Raw genomic sequence first — 23,055 nt, 5'->3', positions numbered from 1 at the left:
TGGAGGAGGCTCGTAAATAACAGATATGTTGTCTCCCACACTCACATGCTAACTCCTTTCCTTTGTTTTTTTTTTTTTTCCAGTAGAAAACAAGAAAAACAAGACGATTGATAAAAGGTGATGTGCCTCAGCGAGACGAGAGCGTTCGGTCGATTTGCAGCCACACTAGTGTGTGTGTGTGTGTGTGTGTGTGTGTTTAGAGTCAGTGGTGGGCGTTTCCTCGTCTGCTGCTCATCAGCTCCAGTGAGACGGCGTGCCTGAGATGGAAGGCCGGATGATGCCCTTCGGAGAAGGTTTGGATCCAAACCAGGACATCTGAACACAGAGAAGCAAGACAAACTCAAACACAACTAAATGAGCCCAGCTGGGTGTTTTACCACCGGTCAGTCACTTTTAGAGGCAAGAAATTTAACTCCACACTCTCTAGGAGTTTGCATGATCTTCCTGTGCGTACATAGGTTTCATTCCAGTTTCATTCCCACAAGTCCAAAAACAAGCATCTCTCATTTCATCAATAAACCAGGCTGAATATCACAAATGCAGAGAAAAAGTATTAAAGCATCAATACGACTGCAGTTTTCTCTTTCTCTTGATTTATTACGTTATTCCCTCATTTTTGGCTTCATTTATGGCGACTAAAAGTCAAACCTGACTGTATGAGACAAAATGAGAAAATAACAATAAGAAACTCCATTAGAAACCTTCAGAATAAGGCTTGGTGAGCGGGAAGTGAAGCGCTGACCTTGTACTCCAGAGTCTGCTTCAGCATGTCCTCCTCCTCTCGAGTGAAGTTCAGCAGGACGGAAACGGCTCGGATGAGCTGGAACGCCTGGAGGACGACACAGCTCGGGTTTAGTCAGGGTGTGTGTGTGTGTGTGTGTGTGTGTGTGTGTGTGTGTGTGTGTGTGTGTGTTCAGGCCACCACAGCCTCACCTCCGCCTCCCTGCAGGACATGAACTTCAGCACCACGTGTTTCAGGTACTCGAAGTTGATCTCCCGCGAGTCGTTGAGGTCGGAGGTGTTGGTGACGGTGGTGTTGGAGGTCGGGGGACTCGGGCTGGACGCCGGCGGCGGCGGCGGCAGCGGCGCCGGGGGCTCCGGACAAACCCGCTCTGCCTTCTCTGCTCGGCTCTCCTGGAGCTTCTCCTTCCCTTCAGCCTCTGGCTCGGGCTTCAGTTTCTGCAGAGAGAGAGGAGGGAACGTCAGGGGAGAGACGGAGGGACTCCTCTTCATCATCTTCATCATCAGGGTCTTACCAGCTCCTTCTGCAGAGTCCTCTTCAGCTCCGCCAGTCTCTGCTGCAGCTGTTTGATGGTCTGCAAGACAGCATCTCAGTCTATGAGCAGAATCTTCGACTGAAACTTCATTCTTTAAGTGACATTTCAAAATAACAGACTGACCCTGTTCTTGTCGCTCAGCTGCTGCTCCAGCTCTCGGTTGACCTTCTGGATGTGATCCAGGTCGTCCACCGTCACGCTGCCGTTCTGATCCTCCTCACACACTTCAGGACTGTGCAGCTGCTCCGTCAGCGTCTCCACCTCCACCTCCAGGTAGGAGATCTGCAGCAAGCACAGGAAGGTAAAGGATCAGGTCTGGGTTCTGGTGAGTCAGGGTCCAGGGGGGTGGAATCCAGAGCGTGTGCGTGCGTGTGTGTGTGTGTGTGTGTGTGTGTGTGTGTGTGTGTGTGTGTGTGTGTGTGTGTGTGTGTGTGCGTGCTCACCCGGGCCTGGTAGCCGTCCAGCTGCTGCGTCTGGCTGAGCAGCTCCTCCTGCAGCTGGCGCAGCTGCGTCTCTTTGTCCTGCTCCGTCTGCTCCAGCTGCGCTCGCAGCCGCTCGGCCTCCTCCTGCAGCTGCAGCAGGGACGCCTGCCGAGTCTGCACCTCTGCAACACACACACACACACACATCAGCTTCCAGAAATACACCATGCGTTAGCTGCAAATTCAAAAATACATCCACGTCTGGAATCTGACTGAAAGATCAATCGTTGGAAGATTGGGTTTGAACTGTCTGCTCCGTCTTGGATCGTTGTGATTTTGAACTCAACATCAATGTATTCATTATTAATTTCTGTTACACTTGATAAAAATTCAGACATTAAAATGTGGATCTCATTGAAAATATTAAAGATTTCTTTCATTTCTGTCAAAATGCTAGGAAAAGGCCAGAAAAAGAAGAAGTTTAAGGCGACAAAACAGAGAGAAGAGGGAGAAGAAACTGACTGGATGATTCAGTCAAAGTCAATATCTCAGTATCAACAAACCTGACATGTTTTACTGGGGAATAAAAAAAAAGGTGTGTGTGTGTGTGTGTGTGTACCATCTTGCAGTGTTCTGACGTCCTCCTCCCTCTGCGTTAGCGTCTCTCTGGTGGTGGACAGATCGAGATATGATGCCTGCAGAGACGTGGTCATCTCTCCCATCTGAGAGAGACACACAGACACACACACAGACACACAGACACACACAGACACACACAGACACACACAGACACACACAGACACACACACACACACACACACACACACACACACTCTTAGTGTCTGTTTACACAACAATGATTTTCCAAATACTAATCTCAAAACAACTTTTTGGAAATGGGGACTAAACCTGAGCTTTTTCCAAAAGTTCCATCTCAAGAGGTGAGACATCATGAAAAAGCTCGAGGAATCTGTGGGGAGACTGAACGCGACTGAACGCCGCCGCCGCTGCACTGAGTTGTTCTGCACGTGTGTGAGTAGAAACACACAGTAGAAACATGGCGGCGTCCAGACAGTCCCGACTCTCAGTCTCTATTCTTGCTTTACATTCACACTGAAACGCTGTGGTGGAAACGGCGCCTCAAGCAGATCAGAGGACGTTCCGGTCCACTGACACACACACACGCACACACACACGACTCCAACCCAGAGGGCGTCAGCGGCCAGATGTCAGCCACTCAACACTTGATGGTGTGTGTTTGGCGTTTGTGCACAGACCTGCATTTGCAGCTCCTCCTTCTGTCGCCGGCTCTCCTCGAGAGCTTTGGCGATCTCCGTGCTCACCGTCTGCCGGCTGCTCAGCTCCGCCTGAGCAAACACACACACCCAGACAGAGTGAGGACACACATACACACACACACACACACACACATACAGAGTGACATCCCAACACGATCCAGACACCTCAAGTAATTGGAAAGTACTATATAAATATATAAATTAAATTTACATTACAGAAAAATGTTAGTTTAATTAAAATAAATATAAGTTCTGACCTGTATTCATTATTCATCTGTTTTCATCTTCTGTCTTGATGTAAATCAATGTGTTTTAATGTTACAATTCAAAACTACTTTTTTAGTCATTCATGTCTGTATTTGAGACCATCTAATCCAATCTGATCCAAGTGTTTACATGATGTAGTTTAACTGGACTGGATTACTTGCTTCTTTCCATAAACAAGTAAATATTTACACTCCGGCTTCTTGGTTCAGATGAAACCTAAAGCAGTTAAAGGGTTCATTTTAAATGTGGTGTTGTGTTGTGGTGCCTCTCACCCTGCACTGCTCCAGCTCCTCGGTTCGCTGCTGCAGGCTGCGGTTCGTCTCCACCGCCTGCTTCTCCAGATCAGCCTGACGCACAAAAGCACAACTCAGTCAACGATCCGCTCAATCCATGTTATTCTAGACTTCCTCCCGATAAAGATTAAACCAGTGGAAGCTACACTAAACCTGAAAACCTCGCTTTTTTTCATGTAAAAACAGTCTGGAGCTGGCGGGACTGAACTCAAACTGATAAATCATGATGAGGTTTTGAACGCACCACTCTGTCCGCCAGCGTCCGTTTCTCTGTCTCTAAAGAGCCGATGCTGTCCTCCAGCCGGCCGGCCTTTTCCTGACTCTGCTGCTCCAACAAACACAGCTGCTGATCCAGGAAGGCTTTTTCTGCGCTCCACTCTCCCTGCTGCACCAAACACACACACACACACACGCAGTCAGAGAAACAGTTTAAACTCTGAGAATCTTGCTTCTTTCATTCACTGAATCCGTTCCCCACCAGTTTTTCCAGCTGCTGCTGTTTCTCTGTGAGCTGCTGCTCGGCGCTCTTCAGCCTCTCGCCGCTCTCCGACACCTGCCGCTCCAGGTCCGCGATCTGAAGCAGAAACCATGATAAATGATTGGAGGGAGACGTCGGCCTCTGGAACCGGGTCGAGCTGTGTGAGAGAGCAACCTGTGTGTCTGTTCTCTCTCTGTAGGCCCGAGACGAGTCGTCTTTGTGTCTGAGGAGAGTCTGCAGCTCCGTGATGCTGCAGCTCATCCTGGAAACCTGAGGACAGACGAGACGGATGCCGTTCACACCAACTTCACATGACAGACGTTTGGAGTGAAAACACATCGGTTTTACATTTCAGTGTTTACATGGAAACAATGAAAACGATGCCGGATTTATGACGAGCCACCAAAAAAAAAAGTTAAAAACTTCAGGAAATAATTTAATAATACATAAAAATATGAGTGGGAAAAACAGTGACTCACAATGGTATTTGGATATTTTGTTTTTACAATTTTTTTTGTCCAAAAATCGATTTTTTTTTTCATTGAGAATTGATACTATTTAGTATTCTCTCTCATAAACTATTGTTTGTCATTTTTACATTTTATGTTATTCTGAAATTGTCTCCATCTGCTTTTTTACAACAGAAATGATGATGTTGTTCAAAGCCTAACAGGTCAGTGTAGATTAAAGTGTTTCGCAGTTAATTCACAAAGAAATCTGATGGTTCAGAGTTTCCTGGTTCACCTGAGCTTCCAGAGAGCTGACCGTGTCAGCGTGGTTGGTCCGAACAGCCAGAAGCTCCGCTCTGGATTCTTCCAGACTCTGCTCCAGGCTGGACTTCTGTAAAGATGAAGACAACCAAGATTCATGAGTGTTTCAAAAAAAGCGTCAACGTTAGAATCAACTGAGGCACAAACATGTTTTTGGACCGAGAAGTAAAAAAACTCCATGTTCAGAGATAAGGTTCAGCGATAAAATGCTCAGCATTCCACCACCTCTCAGCCGTGTCAAACACACGGTTCAAAGCTCAGCCTGGACCGTCTGGCCTGCAGGACCATTCTAGAAGCTACAGAACGAGAAGACATTGATAAAAGATCATTCCTGACTCAGACGGGGATTTAAAGCCTGTGTTTGTCCTGGGATTCTGCTGATGGGTGCCTCAGCTCCGGCTCCTGCTCCTCACCTCCTGCAGAAGCTCCTGCAGGTGCTCGTCCTGGCTCAGGTTCCCCTGCAGTCGCCGTTCTAACGAGGTTACTTTCTTCTGGAGGTCGGCCAACGAGCGCTCCTTCTCCTCCTCCGTCACGGCAGCCTGACCAGAGACAGGTGTCAGAGAAGCAGTCATCCTCTCGAACGTCCAATTAAATGTCCCATTAAATTCAAAATGCTTCTCATGGTCCACTTTGACCACGTCATGTTTCTCCTGTCAACATAACGCAGGTCCACGAGTCTCACCTTCTGCTGCTGCAGCTTCAGGGCGTCGTGCTCACTCTGCAGATCGTGGAGGGACTTCTCCAGAGCCGACACCATGCTCTGGGACTGAAACAGCAACATTTCATCGATGAGAGCAGGGTGGGAGTGAGTCTGGGGGGGGGCAGGGTTCAGCTGGTGCTTGGGACAGACCTTCTGGAAGTCTTCAGAGACCTGCTGGATGACGGACTGCAGGTCTTGGCATCGTGCCTCCAGCTCGCTGATCTTCTTGTCGGCCTCCTCTCGGAGCAGCAGCAGCTCCTCTCTGCACAGAGAAACAGGCTTAATGACACACAGCTTTATGTAATTATATGGACTGATACACAATTCTAAAAAAAATGCATAAGAGGGACTTTTTTTTTTTTAACAATGCAGTTCTAAGACAGGTGGTTCTTCTGTTACCTCTCTATCTCAAACTCGGAGTTGAGTCTCTGGCTGTCCTCGTGCTGCCGCTCCAGAGCCTGGAGTCTCCCCCGAGCCTCGGACAGGCTGCGTTTCGCCGACTGGACCTCGGCCTCCTTCTGCTGCAGCTCCTGCTCCCGCTGGCTCAGCAGCTCCTCCTTCCTCAGCAGCTGACGGACACCAGCGAGGACAGAAATCACAATCCAGGAGAGTCGCATGAAGGAAAGCGCTGCCTTCAACTCAACCGAGCCACAGTCAGGCTCTGGAAGAAGCTCTCTGTTCAGAGTGTTGGAGCAGCTGCGGTCTGTACGCACCATGTGCTTAACTTTAGCCAGCTCCTGCTGCTGAAAGCCCTCCAGCTCATCCAGGTCGTCTCTTTTCTGGAAGAGCGCTAAGCTTTGCTCCATCATCTCCTCTATCCGGCCCGACAGGGCGGCCTTCTCCTAAACAGACGACAGCTACGTTAAACCCTCCGTCAGCTGCAGACATGAAAACCACTCCGTTTTCAGCTTTTCTGAAGAAACAGAACTTATTTTCAAAATGTTGCTGAGTGAATGTGAAATCGATGAGTTTTCACTGAAACAGGGTCTTAGGAGCAGCGACCAGTTTCACATAAGAAACCTGGTGAAACGTGCCGCCTTTTCCCCTTTCCAGACTTCAGCACAAACAATGCTTCATTTATAATTATTCTAAAATCATCTTTGCAAATTTGTTGGAATAGAAAACTAGTTCAGAATCAGATCCAAACTTTCTCCAACGTTTATCCAAACTAACATTTCAATCACCTGCTCTCTAGAGAACGAGCATTCAATATTCTTAACCTTTATAAAGACTACAGTTTGCAGTTGACATTCAGACCTTATTTTTTTGGTCTTAGGAGAACTGAAGAACAGGAAAACCCCACAGGGGCTGAAGGTCTACTGTCAAACTTGCCGATTTTCACAGTTTTACACATTTTCAGCTTCTCATCACTGTTGGCACGTGTTTCCCAGCCACCAGCAGGCAGTAAAGGAAGAATCAGACTCGACGCACTTCACTCTCCATGCTCACAATGAAACCAAAACTCCACAACACAACTTTACCAGCTGGACATCACGCTCGGCTGAACCTTCTCCCTTCACAATAAAGGCTTTCAGATTGATATTTTGAAAATTATCAGATTGATAATTTTGAAAGCAAAGTCCATTTACAAGGTGACGGAAGAAACTGAAAACACTGTAGCTTTCATGCTGGGCCAGAACTACACACTATAAACATTAACAATGGGAGAAAATGAATATTCATGAGGTCAGACAACAAATTAGGATTATCGTCACGATGACCGTCAAACTCTAAAACTAGCAAATCCAGGAGAGTCTGGACTGGAAGTCCGAACACTGTGGATGAAATCATTCTCCTTACAGTCCATCCACTGAGTAGAACTGTTTAAACTGAGCATGCGGGGCAGCAGTACTTCACCAACCTACAAGTCAGAGTCTTTTCAAAAAGCTGCATTTTTTGACTTTCGCCATGAAAACAGATTTAGACTTGCCTTTTCTACACTGGCCATCTTCTCCATCCACTCCTGCAGGGAAAGCAAAGACAGAGTTTAAAACACGAGTTTAAAATCGGATCTGCTGGTGAACAGAAAGCGAGGCGTCTCTACCTGGTCCTTCTTCTCCAGAGCCAGAGCCATCCCCTCCGCCAGTTTGGCTCTGCTGGCCTGATGAGAATCATTCTGCTCCTGCAGCTTCTTGATGGATGCTGAGCAGAGGGAGACAGAGAGGAGGAGGGAAGATGGAGACCAGACAGAGAAAAGAGGTTTGTATGCGACCAAAGCGAGCCGACGCGCTGCAGAGAGCACGGGGAGCGGCGCCGTTAGTAGCCGTGAAGAGCGAGCCTCGGATTAGGAGGGGTGTTCGTTCAGGCAGAGACGGGCGATGGATGGAAACTGAGGACGAGTGAAGCAGAGTGAAGCTGGAGCGAGTGTGGAAAGACGGGAAGCCCACTGGGAGGGAATCAGACCAGACTGAAAGCCCAGAGAAGCTGCAGCGTCAACAACAAGCACAGATTCCTCCAGTCTCACTGCTCTCAAATCAAGTCAATAACAAGGACTTGGAATTCTAACAGCTTCACAAAAACCTGCAGGTTATTAAGCCTGACTCCCATAACGACATGTAAAAAAATTAAAAAAGAGGCACACTGTCACACAGTGACAGAGGAAAGTCATTATCCAATCAACTGGAGAATTATGTCCGTGGTTCAGCTAATTATTCAGCGGAGGATTTATGGCCGCTCTAATTTCACGCTTCAGCTTTCTGCTGCGTGAGGAGAAACGCCGAGCACAGCGAGGAGATATCAGGTTAGAGGTCAGCTCAGAGTCTTCGGGAAGGGCAGAGGTCAGAGCGAGCAGCAGGAAACACTCCGCCAGCAGGAAACATCCACACACACACCCAAGGAAACTCTCATTAATGACGATTCCATTAGCTCGATCGACACAGCACAGCCAAAACACGGATTTGATATAAACACCTGGAACTAGAATCATGGACATTAAAACATTTCTAAAATCCCACATCTGCTTAAAGGCTGGGACAAATGTGTGTCTTCTCCAAACGGTTTGAATAATGTGAAAAGCTTGGACCCATTTCACACACCGTCCCAACCTTCATGGAAGCTCCGCTCGTCAGATCAGCATCAAGCAGCCGAGGAAAGCAGAAGTATCGGCACAGCGGGCGGATTAAAGGCGTGTGTGTGGCATCCCGGGGAGAGGCGGAGGCGGAGGTGGAGGTGGAGGTGAGGGACGGACGGGTGAGGGAGGGAGGGGGGCGAGAGTCGAGGTACGTACAATCCTGATGCTTTTCTAACGCAATTTCAAGCTTCTCCTTGGTCTTCTGCATAATGCGTAGCTGCTCAGCGTAGTCTAGTGTGTGGGGAGGCAGGGGATGATGGGATGGGGCAGTCACACACACACACACACACACACACATATCATCACACAAAACACACGAGGAGGAGGAGGAGGAAGAGGAGGAGGAGGAGGAGGAGGAGGAGGGGAGGCGACCAAAGAAGGAGAGGGAGAAAACAAAAGGGAAAACATGAGAAATAATGGAATCTACTAATGAGTTTCTGATCCGATAAAAACCAAAAGGGATCGACCGTTTCTCAGGGTGTCGAGTCCCTGAAGCCCCCCAGGAGGACGGGACGCCAGGAAAACACTCCGCGTTTACACGTTTCAAGTGAAAACGCATCTTGAGTGGCGGAAACACTGAAAACGGCGCGGCTGAGGCTGTTTGTCATGAAAGCTCAGTGACCGTCTTGAGCGAGAACAGAGGAACCGCCGACTCTGAGCACGAGCCGCAGCAGCGTTTCTGCTTCACACAGTCTGAGTGCTTTCAATCATTTGCGTTTTCAGTTTCTCCGAGCAGCGCTGTCATGTGAACGTCACTCAAAATGTCATGAAAGTTTTTGGTTTTCACTTGAAAACGCTGCCGCGTAAACGGAACCGAACTCATGTTTCAACACGTTTTATGTCTGAGAAAACATTTCGACCTTCATGCATCATTTTAATTTACAATCTAAACTAAAATCATCCCTGAATATGAACACAGGTTCCACAAATTGAATAATTTATCAGGATGTTAACCATGGATTTACGATAAACGGTGAACATAAAATCTATGTTAAATATCACTTTAAATGCAAATAATTGATGCAGAATATGTTGAAGTTATTAAGTGTTTTGAAATCAATCTGGATTAATTAAAGTTTTCTTTGTGTAGAGTATGAATACACATAGAAACATTTAATACAGTCCAGTCAGTCTGTATAATACAGTCAGGATATATTTGTTCTGCAGCACTAACTTGAACTCTTGATATATCAGATTATTTATTTAACAATCTTTTATGTTTGAAGTTTTGATTATAAGAATATCACTTAAATTCCTCTTTTTCGGCAATCAGCAACTCCATCATCTAGTGCTGTCAATTTTCCATTGAGGTCTGCCAATTGGGTCAAAGAAAAGAACTAGAGGATAATAGTGGTTTTTTTCCTGACATTGGGACTGATTTATGAGGATTAGATTCTTCATTGCAATGAATCTCAACTTTAAAAAAGTTAATTGTTGACAGTTCTCCATGAATTAATCACGATTAATTGCGATAAGATATTTAAATATTTGATAGTTGTTGAGCAGGGTTGGATTAATTTTTTTTTAAAGGAGTTCATTTAAAAACATCGTTAAAGCTGTTTTATCATGTGGACATTTTTGTCCTTGATCATTTAATATAGGAGGTCATTTCAATTAAAAAAAAACCCTCAAAAATGTCAAGAGAGAGACTTAATTACCAAAATAATGCAAAAATAATGACCAAATGAAAAGGAATAAAATTCACTTAAATGGACAAAATTAGTTGATAATGTCGCCTGAGTGTTTAAAGAAGTAAATTTTACAGTCACAACAGTAATATTTTCACTGAAATTTAAATATTTCAGGTGCTGGTGTCAGAAAGATGAAAGCTTCCGTTCTATTCTAATTTTCCAAGATGCACCTCGGAGTGATTTGTTGCGTGTTTTTCAATGTAACCGCTCGAGGAATCACTGCTTTGCACTGGCGATCACGTGTACTGATGCCTGTGGGTGTGTGACCTCTGACCTCCATCCTTACCTGACAATTTAGCCTCCAGTTTCCGGATCTGATCATTTCTCCTGAGGAGCTGGGCGGGCAGATCGTCCCTGGAGCTGCTGCCATCAGACGCCTGGAGAGAGAGAGAGAGAGACACACACACACACGTAAGGTTTTAATGAAAGCTATGTGGTCACATGACCTCAACCCGATCTGGTGTCACTGGTATGTGATCACGAGACTGGAGAGGAGTGAATGATTAAAGGCAGCTCTGAGCAGCCGCCGTGTTTTCATTGTGTCAGAAACTGACTGTAGCAAACGGCCGGCAGAGCTGCTGACGTTAAATTATTTAGCAGAGTGTAACCGAGACGACGCCACAGCCTCGGAGTCTGAAACCACCCGGTCAGCTCACAGGAAACACAGCTTTCACAAACTACAACTGCAACATTCGTCCAGGAAGAAATAGCAGCGCAGAATTTAAAGCGAATCCAAGAAACAGGAGAAACAAATCAAAATATTCACAGTGAGATGATCCCAGGAGTCAGAAACCAATCTGCACATTTTCCTTCCTTCATTTTCATTGAATGCTGCCTCGCTCAGGGACGTTTCTTTTCCTTTGGCCAAAACCTGACGACGGGTGGCTCTAATCTGACCCACCACACCGCTAAGAAAGAAAATGCTGATTTGTTTATTTACATTTACATTTCACGTTCAGATAAAAACTCTGTCTTCTGCAGGGACAGAGATACAATCAAGTGTTGGAAAATACCAAAGTGAGCTTCGTGTGACCGCGTGTGGTTTGACACCAGCAGCCTGAGGGAATACACACAGCACAGAAGAGGCCATCCAGTAAGTTATCTTTGTTCTAATGCCATGCCTGTCACGCCCAACCCGGGTTATCCAGAACTGCCTGAATGGCAGCTCTGAGCTCCTGTCACAGCACGGATCTCAATCTACTGGTGTGTAAATTCACACCCGGTCAAGCAAAATAAAAAATTCTTAAAAAATATTAAACAAGAGGTCACGTCTACAGCGTTCCTGCTGCGGCAGCTCTGGGCGGAGGCCATAAAAGGCTCTTATCCGTCCAGAGTGGGGATTACTAGGGCAGCGGCCCGTGGCCATCGCCATCGACAGGAGCTGCCAGAGGATCCCCGACGTGACGACGAGTGGCCTAAATTCACAGCACTGCCCCGGAGGAGGAACACACACAGGATGCCAACAGCCTTTGGTTCATGATGGATGAAGTCAGGCCCCAGATACCGGTTCAGTCTGTTCACACTGCAAACAAATCACCAACCGAACAACACACCATGAAAACAGAGCTGCAGAGACCCACAATGCCCCTGTGTCTATTCCCTGCACTGGTGTCTTCAATGATACTGTAGCTGTGATTAGAGGTTAAATAGTTAGCGGTTAGCATTTCATCTCAGCTGTTCCATTGCTGCTTCTTCTGGTTTCTTTCCTCCAGACTATAGAGCATCTTCCTCAAACTCGACAGGCTATTTTGCCAAGTAATTAGTCAGCGGTAACTGTGATCAAGTGATATTAGGAACTTGTAGAACTGGGAATACCGTGCAGGTAATTTTGTTCTGCAGCACAGAGGCAGTGTGTGTAACCAGCTGGCTGTTCCTGTTATTAGAATCTGCTGTTCTGCATGAAGGAGCCAACAAGTCCTGCTGTCTGTGTTTCTGTATCCTGTTCAGAGACGAGAGCTTTATTTTACCTTAAAACACTGCATGTGGACAACAAAGGCCAGCGCCTGTTAGCGGCCTGTTCGACACAAAATGTTAAAGTAAATTCAATCTGGATCACTCCATTTGTCTCACATACAGAGTTCAGTTTGCTCTTTAAACTCTATTAATGCTTTTCTTTGAGCTCTTAAAGTGTGAGAACATCATCCAGACGATGTGTTTGGGATTATCAGACTTTAAGATGACAATGAATCCACAAAAACTAACGAAAGACTTTTCTTCAACTTCCAAATTAAAAAAAGGAATTAGAATCAGAGATCTAGAACATCCAGATGGTTGCATTATGAATAAATTGGATGAATTATAAGATTAGACATTTTCTTATAAAGGCTCTGTTAAATTTATCACTGATCATTGGCTCAACAAATTCCTGAAAATGTATTGGTGTGAGAACTTTCGACTAATAATCTATAACATGCACCTGAAGGTGAATGAATTCAGACATTAAAAGTGAAGAAATGTTTCATTTGTCACAAAAGAGGAGACCATTTATAAGCCAAAAGCAGAGAGAGCTCGTCTGCGTGAGTAACAGAAGCAGGTCCAGAGAGAAGCGAGGAACGCTGACTTACGAAGTCGTCCCCCGAGTCTGCCCCCATCGAGGTGATGGACTCCTTGCTGATGGTGCGAGGTATCCGGACGCCGCTCCGCGGTGCCGTGGCAGCCTCCTCTGCAATCTTCTTCTTCAGCTTAGCAAACATGTTGTTCCTCTCAGCGTCTCTTCTCAGGTGCGATTGGCGATGGGTGGAGAGCAGGCGGCTTCACGGGACGCATTGGCGTTCACGGCTACTTGCTCCGAGGGCTGGAGAGAAGCCGTGTCCTGACGCAGTGCCGCTGGCCACAGGTTGGTGCTCGTGTTTCCATTCTGCTACATCTAGGAGGAGAGGACAGAGGCCGGGATTGATCAGTGATTTGCTTCAGTGCAGCTCAGAAACACTTACACATGCTTAAAAGTGCAGCTGACTCTGTTCTTTCTCTATTTGGCTTTTTTTCCACTAATAGTGTCACAAATAATCCTAACTATCTATCTGGCTACCTTGTAAACATGAGTTACAAACAGATGTTGTGAAACACACTTCAACATGTCACATGCCAATGATTTATTTAACCATCGAAGAGGAGGATCTACATGAAAAGTTCATTACTAGTGTGTGACCATCACCACTTTCTTTTACAAGAAAAGAAAATTAATAGGAACGTGGAGTAATTCTTGATTGCATTTCCCAAACAAATGTTTATTTTATTTACAGGCATTTTAAGGCATTCCTCAAATTTCATGGGCCTGGAGAAACAACAAGAAAATGTTTTACGTTTGCTTTTCATCTAACTACCTCGAGTGATAATCATTCCGCAGCGTTTGTTGCTACACTTTCATTCTATAAAATTTTATGAGGGGTAAATGCTCGGGAATCAATTAGTGTTTTATTTGTGTCTGAGTCTGCTCGGCAGCTGTGCAGCGGCCCACCACTGGTCAAAGCTACGGAGCTTTCAGATATTAGTGCCTGTACCTGTGGCAGTTCTTGAGGAGACTAGTTTTGAAACAGATGTCCTCTCACAATACAAGTGCAATTTATAAGTAATTTCAACTACAAAAGGATATCAAGGTTGCTGTGTGAAAAAAAAAAAATAAACATGGCACTTAGTTTTATGTTTTCATTTACAGTGTGACAAAAAAGGCATTAGACCAGGGGTGTCAAACACTTCTCAGTTCAACAGCAGTTCAGTTAATTCATTAATTTCAGTTAATTATTTCAATTACTTCAGTAGTTTGCAAAAAAAAAAATGTTTTCTTTGAATTTTTTTATAATTTGCTTGTTGGTTTGGCAGCAGGCCAGATTGAAGCTTCTTGTTGGCTGGTTTTGGGCCACAGGCCTCATGTTTGCCATCACTGATTTAAGCCCTTCAGAAGGCTATGTACAACTGCATTTAAAGCTGCGCTTTCCATAGTCCGTTGGTGAGAGTGTTGTTTGCCAGTGTTTAATGAGGACATCTGACACAGCTGACATGAATTCAACACACATGCGGAGTTGGCAGTCGTCAAATACAGACGTAAACTAATCATGCTTTATCAGTTTCCCATGAGGATATTCTTTCACCCCCGTTGACCCATCCTGTTTCGAGGATGCAGTGGACAGCCACATTAAGGCGATGGAGGTCAAAGGTCTTGCTCACCGATCCACAGTGGTGACTTGTATTGCTGCAGAAACCTGTGACCTTTCAATCCCAAGTCTACTTCTCTGACCTCTTGGTCGCTATAGTTCTATAAACTAATGACTGTTGCTGCCACATATAGGGTGCACCATCCATCCAATGTGAGCAGTCTTGCTCAAAGACACTTCATCAGGGAGAGATGATGAATCGAACCTGCTCCTTCCGATCGCAAGAGGAACACTCTTAAAAAAAAAAAGTTTTGACGACATGCCATGTCTGCATGACTGTAGCAGATTGCAATGTGCAGATCGAAGTATCAGTTTCACATTGCATCGCATTTCTCAAAAGGAAACAGGAGATAACATAGTTTTCTCGACACTTTGAAGACTTCAATAACGAAACAGACAGTGGAACTGAGTCGTGTCAACAGCTGTTTAATAAACGTTGCTTCCTCAATGCCTTCCGTTCACAGTAAACTCAAGCAGACCTTTAAATGTCTCTGAAAGCCATCGCTCAACCTCAATGACATGCAAGTTTATCAGAATTAATAATATAGATCTTCAGAGAGACTCTCCAGAGTTGGTAACTTAATATTTGTCTACCATAACTCAACCTTCCAGCTGAAATGTGGATGAGTCCAGCTGTAAACTGGCTTCGATAATCCAATTATGAATTTGGAATTACACAGACTGTTTTGACTGACAGCTAGCCAGCTAGCCAGCTAGCTCCGCCAGCCACAACAATGAGAGTTAGCTGTCAGCTAGCTCGCTCGCTCTTCTCTCTTACCGTATTCCCCTCGGATAATTATCCCCTCCGGTTTGCTTCTCTGACAGTATGTGAGCGCTTCAGGACCTCGGGGAACGGTAATAGTCGTATCAGTCCGCGGTGAAACGTGAACTCTCCGCTTCGGTCTCGTCTGACAAGCTAAGCGCCGCAGCTCAGCTGCTGCTCGCCCGTGTTACACGTCATCACCCCGACGCAGGTGACTGGCGACGTCACGGAGAGGCCGCTCCTGATTGGACACAATTACAAAGGGGCGGAGCTAAACGGCAGCGCCCTCTGCAGGCAGGAAATCGCGTGTAGCAACAGTAAATAGAGAAATTTAATATGAGAAACAAATGAGAATACAGAGGAATGGATGATGATATTAGAGGCTATTAATCTTCCATTCATCCTAATAACTGACCAGGAGAAATAGACCCAAGCAGTTTATACCCCAGGAAAAGTCACCTGCAGTTCCAGGAGTCAAATAATGGCTAAATAGTTTCATAAAAATTTTACAAAAGAATTACAGAATTAGTTTTCTCTTTTGCATAGCTTTGAAACTAGTACTGTACTAAATCTATGAATTTCACTTTTTGGTTGTAAAGAAAGGAGATTCACCATTTCATAGTTTTCAACCATTGTCAAACGGTTTTATTTAAAAACAGCATTGCAACACAGAAAAAACAATTACAAGAGCTCCATTATAGCACAGGCTTAAAAAAAAAGAAGACATATTGACGCACCAACTCTCAGGTTTACATGTTTATTTATACAATCACATAAATCCACGAAGTGCAGAACTCCACTGAGGATGAATTTTACCATAACAAAATAAAGTGAAACATTCTCTGATTCTTCATTTCACGTGAAGGGGAGTTTCTTTCAATAAATATGAACATTTTACACAAGTGTGAATTACAGTTCTTCCTCTGAGTCAGTGGTTCCCAACATTTTGGATTGGCTACGGCAAGTTCTGTGAACCAATTGTGAGAACGCTTCAGTGAGGCCCCCCACCACCAGCACACCAGAATTATAGCAATCTGCACTTTACTGGATTGTGGAAAGGGTCTTAATCTGTGCAAATCTAATTCATGGGAGCCCCCCTTTGATCTCTAGCATCCCGCCGAGGAGGCCCCAGACCTCAGGTTGGAAGCCACTGCTCTAAGACGACAGCAGAGCGGCACCGTTCAGCAAACTTGCTGTCATGTGATGATTGGAGCAGCAGATTAATGGCATTAAATGCACAGAGCAGGGAAAGCAGTTGGCACCAACAGATGCTCGTAGATACTCTAAATGTATAATACAGAATGTGCGGGATCACCACAGTCCCGGTCTGTGTCCGTGCCGCTCTCTACAGGAAGTACGGGGTGGTGGTCCGGGGCGGGATGACCCTCTCCGAGTCCGGCACAGCTCGGAACAACTTGGGCTCTCGCGTGTTGGCGTCTTTGAACACCATGATGGAAGCGATGTTGCCGCAGCGGTAGCAGTAGTTGGGTGCCGACCATACCGTCACCAGCTTGTCGTCGAACATGAACTTGTAGCCTTCGTGGACGAGCTGATGCGCCCTGCAGATCAGCTTCAGGTTGTTGATGTGAACGAACTGTGAGAGGAACGACAAGAAAATAAGACGTGAAAAAGGCACACGTCGCCTTTTCAGGTTTTGATAAACCTCCCCACTTCAGTTTTATTATCAATGTGGAGATATTTTCCATTAAAAAAAAAAGATGAAGGCAGTTTATTTTTTATACTGACATATAAGTTTACAAGTTACATATTTAAATTTAAAGGTTATCATGGCACTACATTACCAGTCCAGTCCTTCATGATGAAACTGGGGTATGTGTGGTCTGAACTGAAATGCGTCCTCAGAAACGTACCTCATTTGTGACCTTTGCGCCGAAGAGCCAGCCGGCTCCTCGGGGACTGATGGCCCAGGTGTCCACATCCTCGGGGTCCGACCACACCAGGTCACAGAACGCTCCTTTGTGGGGGATCTCCTGGTTCCGCTCGATGGTTCGGATCTGGTCTAATGTCTTGATGTCTGGAGACAGGCCTCCGTGGACACACAGGATCTGCTCGTCCATCAGCTGTCGGAATAAGAAACACGATGAAACAGAAAGACGCACTCAGCAATTTTCTTTGCACTTCTCTCTGGACAGCAAACATCAACCTTTGACCTAAATGCCCTCCTTCGGGGTAATGAACTGGAAAGTCCGTTACCACTGTCGGGTCATAGTGAGGAAGCCCCGGGGTCAAAATCCAGGACATTTTCCAGAACAAACACTGTTTGGTACTTTAAAACATTAACACAACAACAGCAGCCTTGACACACTCGACTGACAACACACACTCATCACAACCACACAGGAAAAACAAATAGAACTTACAGCGGCAACTGTTAACATATCAAACACTTTGGTGCAGTAGCGCCAAGCATTGGCATTCCCATACTTTGTCTGGCACTCGTCTGCAACACAGAGAACCGTGGTGTCAGTGGATGAGGCCGTTCACAGTGGCTGATCGTGAGCCTCCATGGAGCACTCCTCACCGTAAAAGCCATAAACCTGCGTGATCTGTCTGCTCTCGTGGTTTCCCCGCAGCAGCGTGATGCGGTCGGGCCACTTGGCCTTTAGCACCAACAGGTAGGTGAATGTTTCCAAGCTGTAATACCCTCGGTCGACAAAGTCGCCCTGGAGGTGATGATGGAGAGGTAAGCCACAGAAATCCCGACACAAACACACATTGGAAAGAATACATCAAGAAAATACGGATATTAACAAACCATGAAGATGTAGTTGGTGTCTGGGACCTGGCCACCGGTTCGGAAGAGCTCACAGAGATCATAAAACTACAGACATGAAGACTCAATGTGAACACTCAAGTTTGGATGTTTGTGTGACATGTTGATGTGTTTTGACATCTTTACCTGTCCATGGATGTCCCCACACACTGTCACCGGGGTCGAAACCGGCTGGACGTTGGACTCCTCCAGCAGGAGGTCACAGACGTAATCACACAATCGCTACCCACATGAGGTAACAGATGACATATATAAAAACAAGAATGACTGATTAATTATAATGGTAGATGTTGGATTTACAGTCAGTCTTCTCGAATTACTTGAACAATTTACTAATTACTTCAGTCCAAACTCTTAACAAAATGACTAAATGAAAACAACAGCACAGAGGCCTGTGCTGGGATATGGGCATGAAAGATAGCAAACCAGCACTGGCATCAAAACCATTCTGTTTGTAAAAACACACATTATGCAGCAGCTATAGGAGAAGATTTTAGACATTTCACTGTATCCTGCAATGAAATGTTTTATTAAAAATGGCTTTAAATTTACACTGTCATCATTTTCTTTAGTAATTGTTTGTTTTGTGAAAATATTAACATTTTCATCTCATGGCTACGAGCACAGTTGGCGTGACAGACCCCCAAAACGCTGCACAGGTTTTCTGTTTTGGCTTGAAAATAACTAAACGGGGTCTAAAACGTGTTTGACACCATATGTATGAAGCATTTTTATGTTATGCCACATATATCAACATAAAACTCAATTCATTAATGACTTTAAATAGAATTACAGTTTAACAGGATGAATTACATCATAACTCGCTTCATCAAATCACTGCTGGGGGCTAAAAGTGGTCTTGTCAGCTTAAGGCAACACGTCGGAGCATGTTTGTAACACATTACTCAATAAACTGCTGGCTTTCTCTAAGCTTAAACGGATGGAATAAAACCTTAGATCAGCGTTTTGCACTTGTTGATAACAATATGAAGTTAGCATGACAGGCTAATGGATGCTAACTATGTCGTCACATGATAAATCAGCGTGAAGATAAACGCCGGCAGTCTGAACACAAATTAACCCTTCATTAAACACAGTCAGAGGAAGCTGGGTTTACCTTCAGGTCATTTTCGGGTAGATATTTACACTGTTTGGCAATTTCTGCGTATTTATCCAGGTCGAGAGGCGCCATGTTGCTCACTTTCTTCTTCGTGGGCACCTTCCGGCAAGACTGCAGAGGGAAATTTGGTGGCTTCGGCCTCCATCGCCCCCTACAGGATAGTCCAAGAACAGCGGTGGCGCTTTGTGTTTCCGTTTCTTTGTGGTCATGAGGCACCGCTGCGTGAATAATATGAACTGAACTGAAATTAAATGACAAGAAGTTTACTGCAACCGGAGTTAATGCTTCAGGGACTGACTCCAAAGAGACACATCCACGATCCGGGCTCCACGCTGAGACATTCCTGGACTGGTGCTCAGTGTTCCAAAAGTCCTCTGTTCAGATCAGAGTAAATTTTACATTCAGTATTTATTTATAAAGCACCTTTCATACATAAAAGCAACACAAAGTGCTTTACATCATTTAAAAAGAAGAAAACATTACAAAATAAACTCGTTCCTCCCACCCACAATATACATTATAGTCACACCATACATACATGCACACATACATACACAGGACATACATAAGAGAGAGACAGCATGGCACTATGGATCAGGGACAATGCCACCATTGGGCCATTCACACTGGGAGGAATGTCACAGGCCAGGAACACTGAGAGTGCTGGCACCTGGCCCCCCTACCCCGACAGACAAGGGTCAGCCCATATCTAAGAGGGGCATCCCCTCAACTAGCCGGGGCCAAAGCGACCCATGCACAGCACCACCAGCAGCAAACCAGAAGCAATCAATCAATCAATCAATCAATCAATCAATTAATTTATTTTTGTATAGCCCAGTATCACAACAACAGTTGCCTCAGAGGGCTTCAAGATGTTACACTGATTGGTAAAAATTTCAAAGATTGATAATGACTTTGATAATAAGAAGGAATCACAGTGTAGTGTCTATATAAACAGTCCACAGACAGAACAGAGTGAGAACGTTGACATCAGACCAATAAACATCGTGGCATGAACAGTCCACAATCAAGCAGCCTGTCTAAAGAAACACTGGGGTTAAAAAAACAAACTTTAAGACAGAAATTTAAGACTGAATAAAATACTTGAAGTAGGATAAATAAAATTAATTTTATAAGCTTAAAAGAATAACGCCTACATAATAAAATAAATAAGCACGTAAGAAAACGGAGACAGTTAAAAGTCTGATTAAACGGGGGTGTTTTTAGCAGTCCTTTATAAATATCAACAGTCTCTGCGGTCCTGAGGTTCTCCGGCAGGCTGTTTCACAGGCAGGGGTCATAGTTGCTAAAGGCCGCCTCACCGTTGGTCTTGATTCTGGCTTTTGGGACACACAGTAGACCACTGCTAAAGGACCTCAGGGCTCGTAAGGGTCCGTACGGTAAAAACAGATTAGCTAAATAAGAAGGAGTGAGAATTCTAAGACATTTAAAATCTAATAATAAAAAAAAAAGAACCTTAAAATTCATCCTGAAGCGGACAGAGAGCCAATGCAGCGACTTTAAAACTGGTGTAATGTGGGCCCACCCCCTGGTTCTCGTCAGAACACGTGTGGATGAATTTTGCTATAATTGGAGGTTTGAAATACTCTTTTTGGGAAGGCCAGAGAGCAAGGCATTACAGTAGTCTAGCCGACAGACATAAATGCTGCATTAGCACCGTTGTGCCTGCCTGAGAGAGTATCGGGCGACTCTGGCTGGATCTTTAAGATGATGAAAAACAATCTTTGTTATGTATTTAATTTGTGGAGTAAAATTCAGCTCAGTGTCAAAAATCTTGCTCAGGTTTTTAACTGATGGTTCTGGTTTTAAATATTGTAGTTTTGGTCAAAGTTTCTCTCTCTGGCCTTCAGGACCAATAACTAAAACCTCAGTTTTTTTCCCAGTTGAGCTGAAGGAAATTCACTGCCATCCATGACTTGATGTCTGAGATACAATTAAAAAGGGTTTCTATTGGCCCTGAGTCATCAGGGGACACGGCGATGTACAGCTGAGTATCATCAGTGTAAGTATGGAAACTAATCCATAGTCCAATTCATTTCCTGGTTTCAGTAAAGTCCTTATTCATCTCCTTGGAGCACAGTTAAGAATAACAACAGGAGCTCAGAAATTTCTCACCACTGTAATATCTGCAATTATATACTATATATTAGTTAAGATCCTTGACGTATATTAAATGATTTTACCAGTATTCCACACACCTGCCTTTAGTCACCCATCTGATCAGATCATCTATTATTATACACGGTATTATGTTAATTAGTTAAACACATTAATCCTTAGCACTATTCATGTCTGTCTTCACTACATACATGAATACAACATGACTTACACTGTTGAGCAAAAAAAGATATCAAGCATAAGCTGGTGTCTAACAAAGAAACCCCGGAGTTAAAGAAAATGTTATTGAAAAACTTTAACAGAACCTGCAAAACACTGTAAAAGCACAAATAAGGTAGAAGTGTTACGAAATTTGAAAAAAAAAAATTACATCTTCAAACATTGTTTCTTTCACCCGGAACAGAGGCCTCTTGCAGCATTATCCACAGGTCAGTTACAATGTGTCAATACTGGACACTCTCTTTTCCACAGGTGACTTGACTCCAGCCTGCAGGGTTTCCAGAGAGAGCACTGCTGCTGCCGTGGGAAAAAGCCCATGGCTGGAGTCACGAGCTGGAGGTGCTGGTCACCATTTACTGGCTTGTCTTGTGGTGAGTCCTACAGAGTGATGGCGGACATCTTTCTCGTGCCACAAGTAACGGTCTGCAGGAACATCCACGTTGTGGATCAGTGTTGTGGATGAAATGATGGAGATCATTCACAACGTTATCCACTTCCCCAGACAGGAGGAGATGGAGGATATTGGAGCCGGCTTTGCCCTCCTGGCTGGCCATCAGGTGTTTGGCCGGGCTGCAGGAGCCATTGATGGATGCCACATCAGGATCCTTCCACATGCAGAATCACAAAAAGTGTGTTACATCAACAGAAAACTGTTCTCCTCAATCATCCTCCAAGATGATTAAGAAGAACAGTTTCTAAAGGGAGGTTTATTGATGTGTATATTAGCAACCTGGGATTTGTGCATGACGTTCTGGTCCTGCACAGATCCCCCATGTTCCAACAAGTAATCCAGCTGGATACTTTCTGCTGAGCGAGCCATGCCTGCAGCACCCGATTGCCGTGAAGACACCACACATGAGTCTCCTGTAGGGACACTACAGAAAATTGCAACCATTTCAAATGGGTAAAAACTTTTGATCATTTTACAGGATGCATTCTTAGAAGAAAAGAAATATCTGTCTTTTCTGGATTAAATGAAATCTTTTCACAAATATCCCACATTTTTTCTGAAAAAACTGAGACAAACTACACGAAATCATCATAATTTGCCTCAAAATCTTATGATTTACTTTTAAATTAATCCCCTTTCAGAGTTCAGATTTCAGTCTGACTAACACAGTGACAGAGGCCTGCTAAAGTGAGGGCTTGTGACTGTGAGGCATCTTTTTAGTTTGGAAATTCAACTAATCCTGAAAATCTGAGTTTTCAACAAAATAACATTAATAATTCAGATTCAGGAAACTAATTTTTTTCCCCTCCCAACTAATCCATTATTGTTTCTGTCAGTAATTTGGACAATTAAATGCTATTCACAACAATCCTTGCAAAATAGATAGATAGATAGATAGATAGATAGATAGATAGATAGATAGATACATAGATAGATAGATAGATAGATAGATACATAGATAGATAGATAGAACACCTAAAGAATAATTATTAAGTGAATGTTTTCACAATATTTATTTATTTATTTATTTATTTATTTATTTATTTATTTAATTTTTTAATTTATTTAAAGAATTTTCAGCTGTAACTCTGAAGGTATTCGGACCGAACGTCGTACGTGTTTGCGTCACACTTGACGTTCGGTCTACGTCGC

The 23,055-nt window shown here is 44.5% G+C and overlaps 2 protein-coding genes across 4 annotated transcripts; both read right to left on the bottom strand.

Moving 5' to 3' along the window:
* golga1 (golgin A1) lies at nt 1–15,366 on the bottom strand. 3 transcript variants are annotated; one of them, XM_030104004.1, is made up of 24 exons: nt 15,196–15,366; nt 12,831–13,132; nt 10,553–10,643; nt 8,732–8,806; nt 7,550–7,647; nt 7,436–7,468; nt 6,219–6,347; nt 5,905–6,074; nt 5,656–5,767; nt 5,488–5,571; nt 5,219–5,344; nt 4,780–4,875; nt 4,210–4,305; nt 4,036–4,131; nt 3,802–3,942; nt 3,537–3,611; nt 2,977–3,066; nt 2,319–2,421; nt 1,721–1,881; nt 1,401–1,559; nt 1,257–1,316; nt 934–1,179; nt 743–829; nt 1–315 (listed from the first exon to the last, which is right to left on the bottom strand). In XM_030104004.1, exons 2-24 carry the CDS (start codon nt 12,957–12,959, stop codon nt 235–237), a joined length of 2,538 nt encoding a protein of 845 aa, XP_029959864.1. In that variant the 5' UTR covers nt 12,960–13,132; nt 15,196–15,366; the 3' UTR covers nt 1–234. The 3 variants fall into 3 exon arrangements, with proteins under 3 accessions (XP_029959864.1, XP_029959866.1, XP_029959865.1); XM_030104006.1 differs by lacking the exon at nt 6,219–6,347; XM_030104005.1 differs by lacking the exon at nt 8,732–8,806.
* A 433-nt stretch (nt 15,367–15,799) lies between these two features.
* Nucleotides 15,800–19,195, bottom strand: LOC115397608 (serine/threonine-protein phosphatase 6 catalytic subunit). The gene is made up of 7 exons (XM_030104009.1): nt 19,092–19,195; nt 18,101–18,196; nt 17,957–18,022; nt 17,723–17,864; nt 17,562–17,641; nt 17,052–17,261; nt 15,800–16,774 (listed from the first exon to the last, which is right to left on the bottom strand). Exons 1-7 carry the CDS (start codon nt 19,164–19,166, stop codon nt 16,526–16,528), a joined length of 918 nt encoding a protein of 305 aa, XP_029959869.1. The 5' UTR covers nt 19,167–19,195; the 3' UTR covers nt 15,800–16,525.
* Between the last annotated feature and the right edge of the window lie 3,860 nt (nt 19,196–23,055).

The sequence above is a fragment of the Salarias fasciatus genome, chromosome 12 (genome assembly GCF_902148845.1).
Source record: "Salarias fasciatus chromosome 12, fSalaFa1.1, whole genome shotgun sequence".
Classification (NCBI taxonomy): Eukaryota; Metazoa; Chordata; class Actinopteri; order Blenniiformes; family Blenniidae; genus Salarias; species Salarias fasciatus.
The sequence above is the reverse complement of the archived record's forward strand: the minus strand, read 5'-3'. Positions and strand labels throughout refer to the sequence as shown.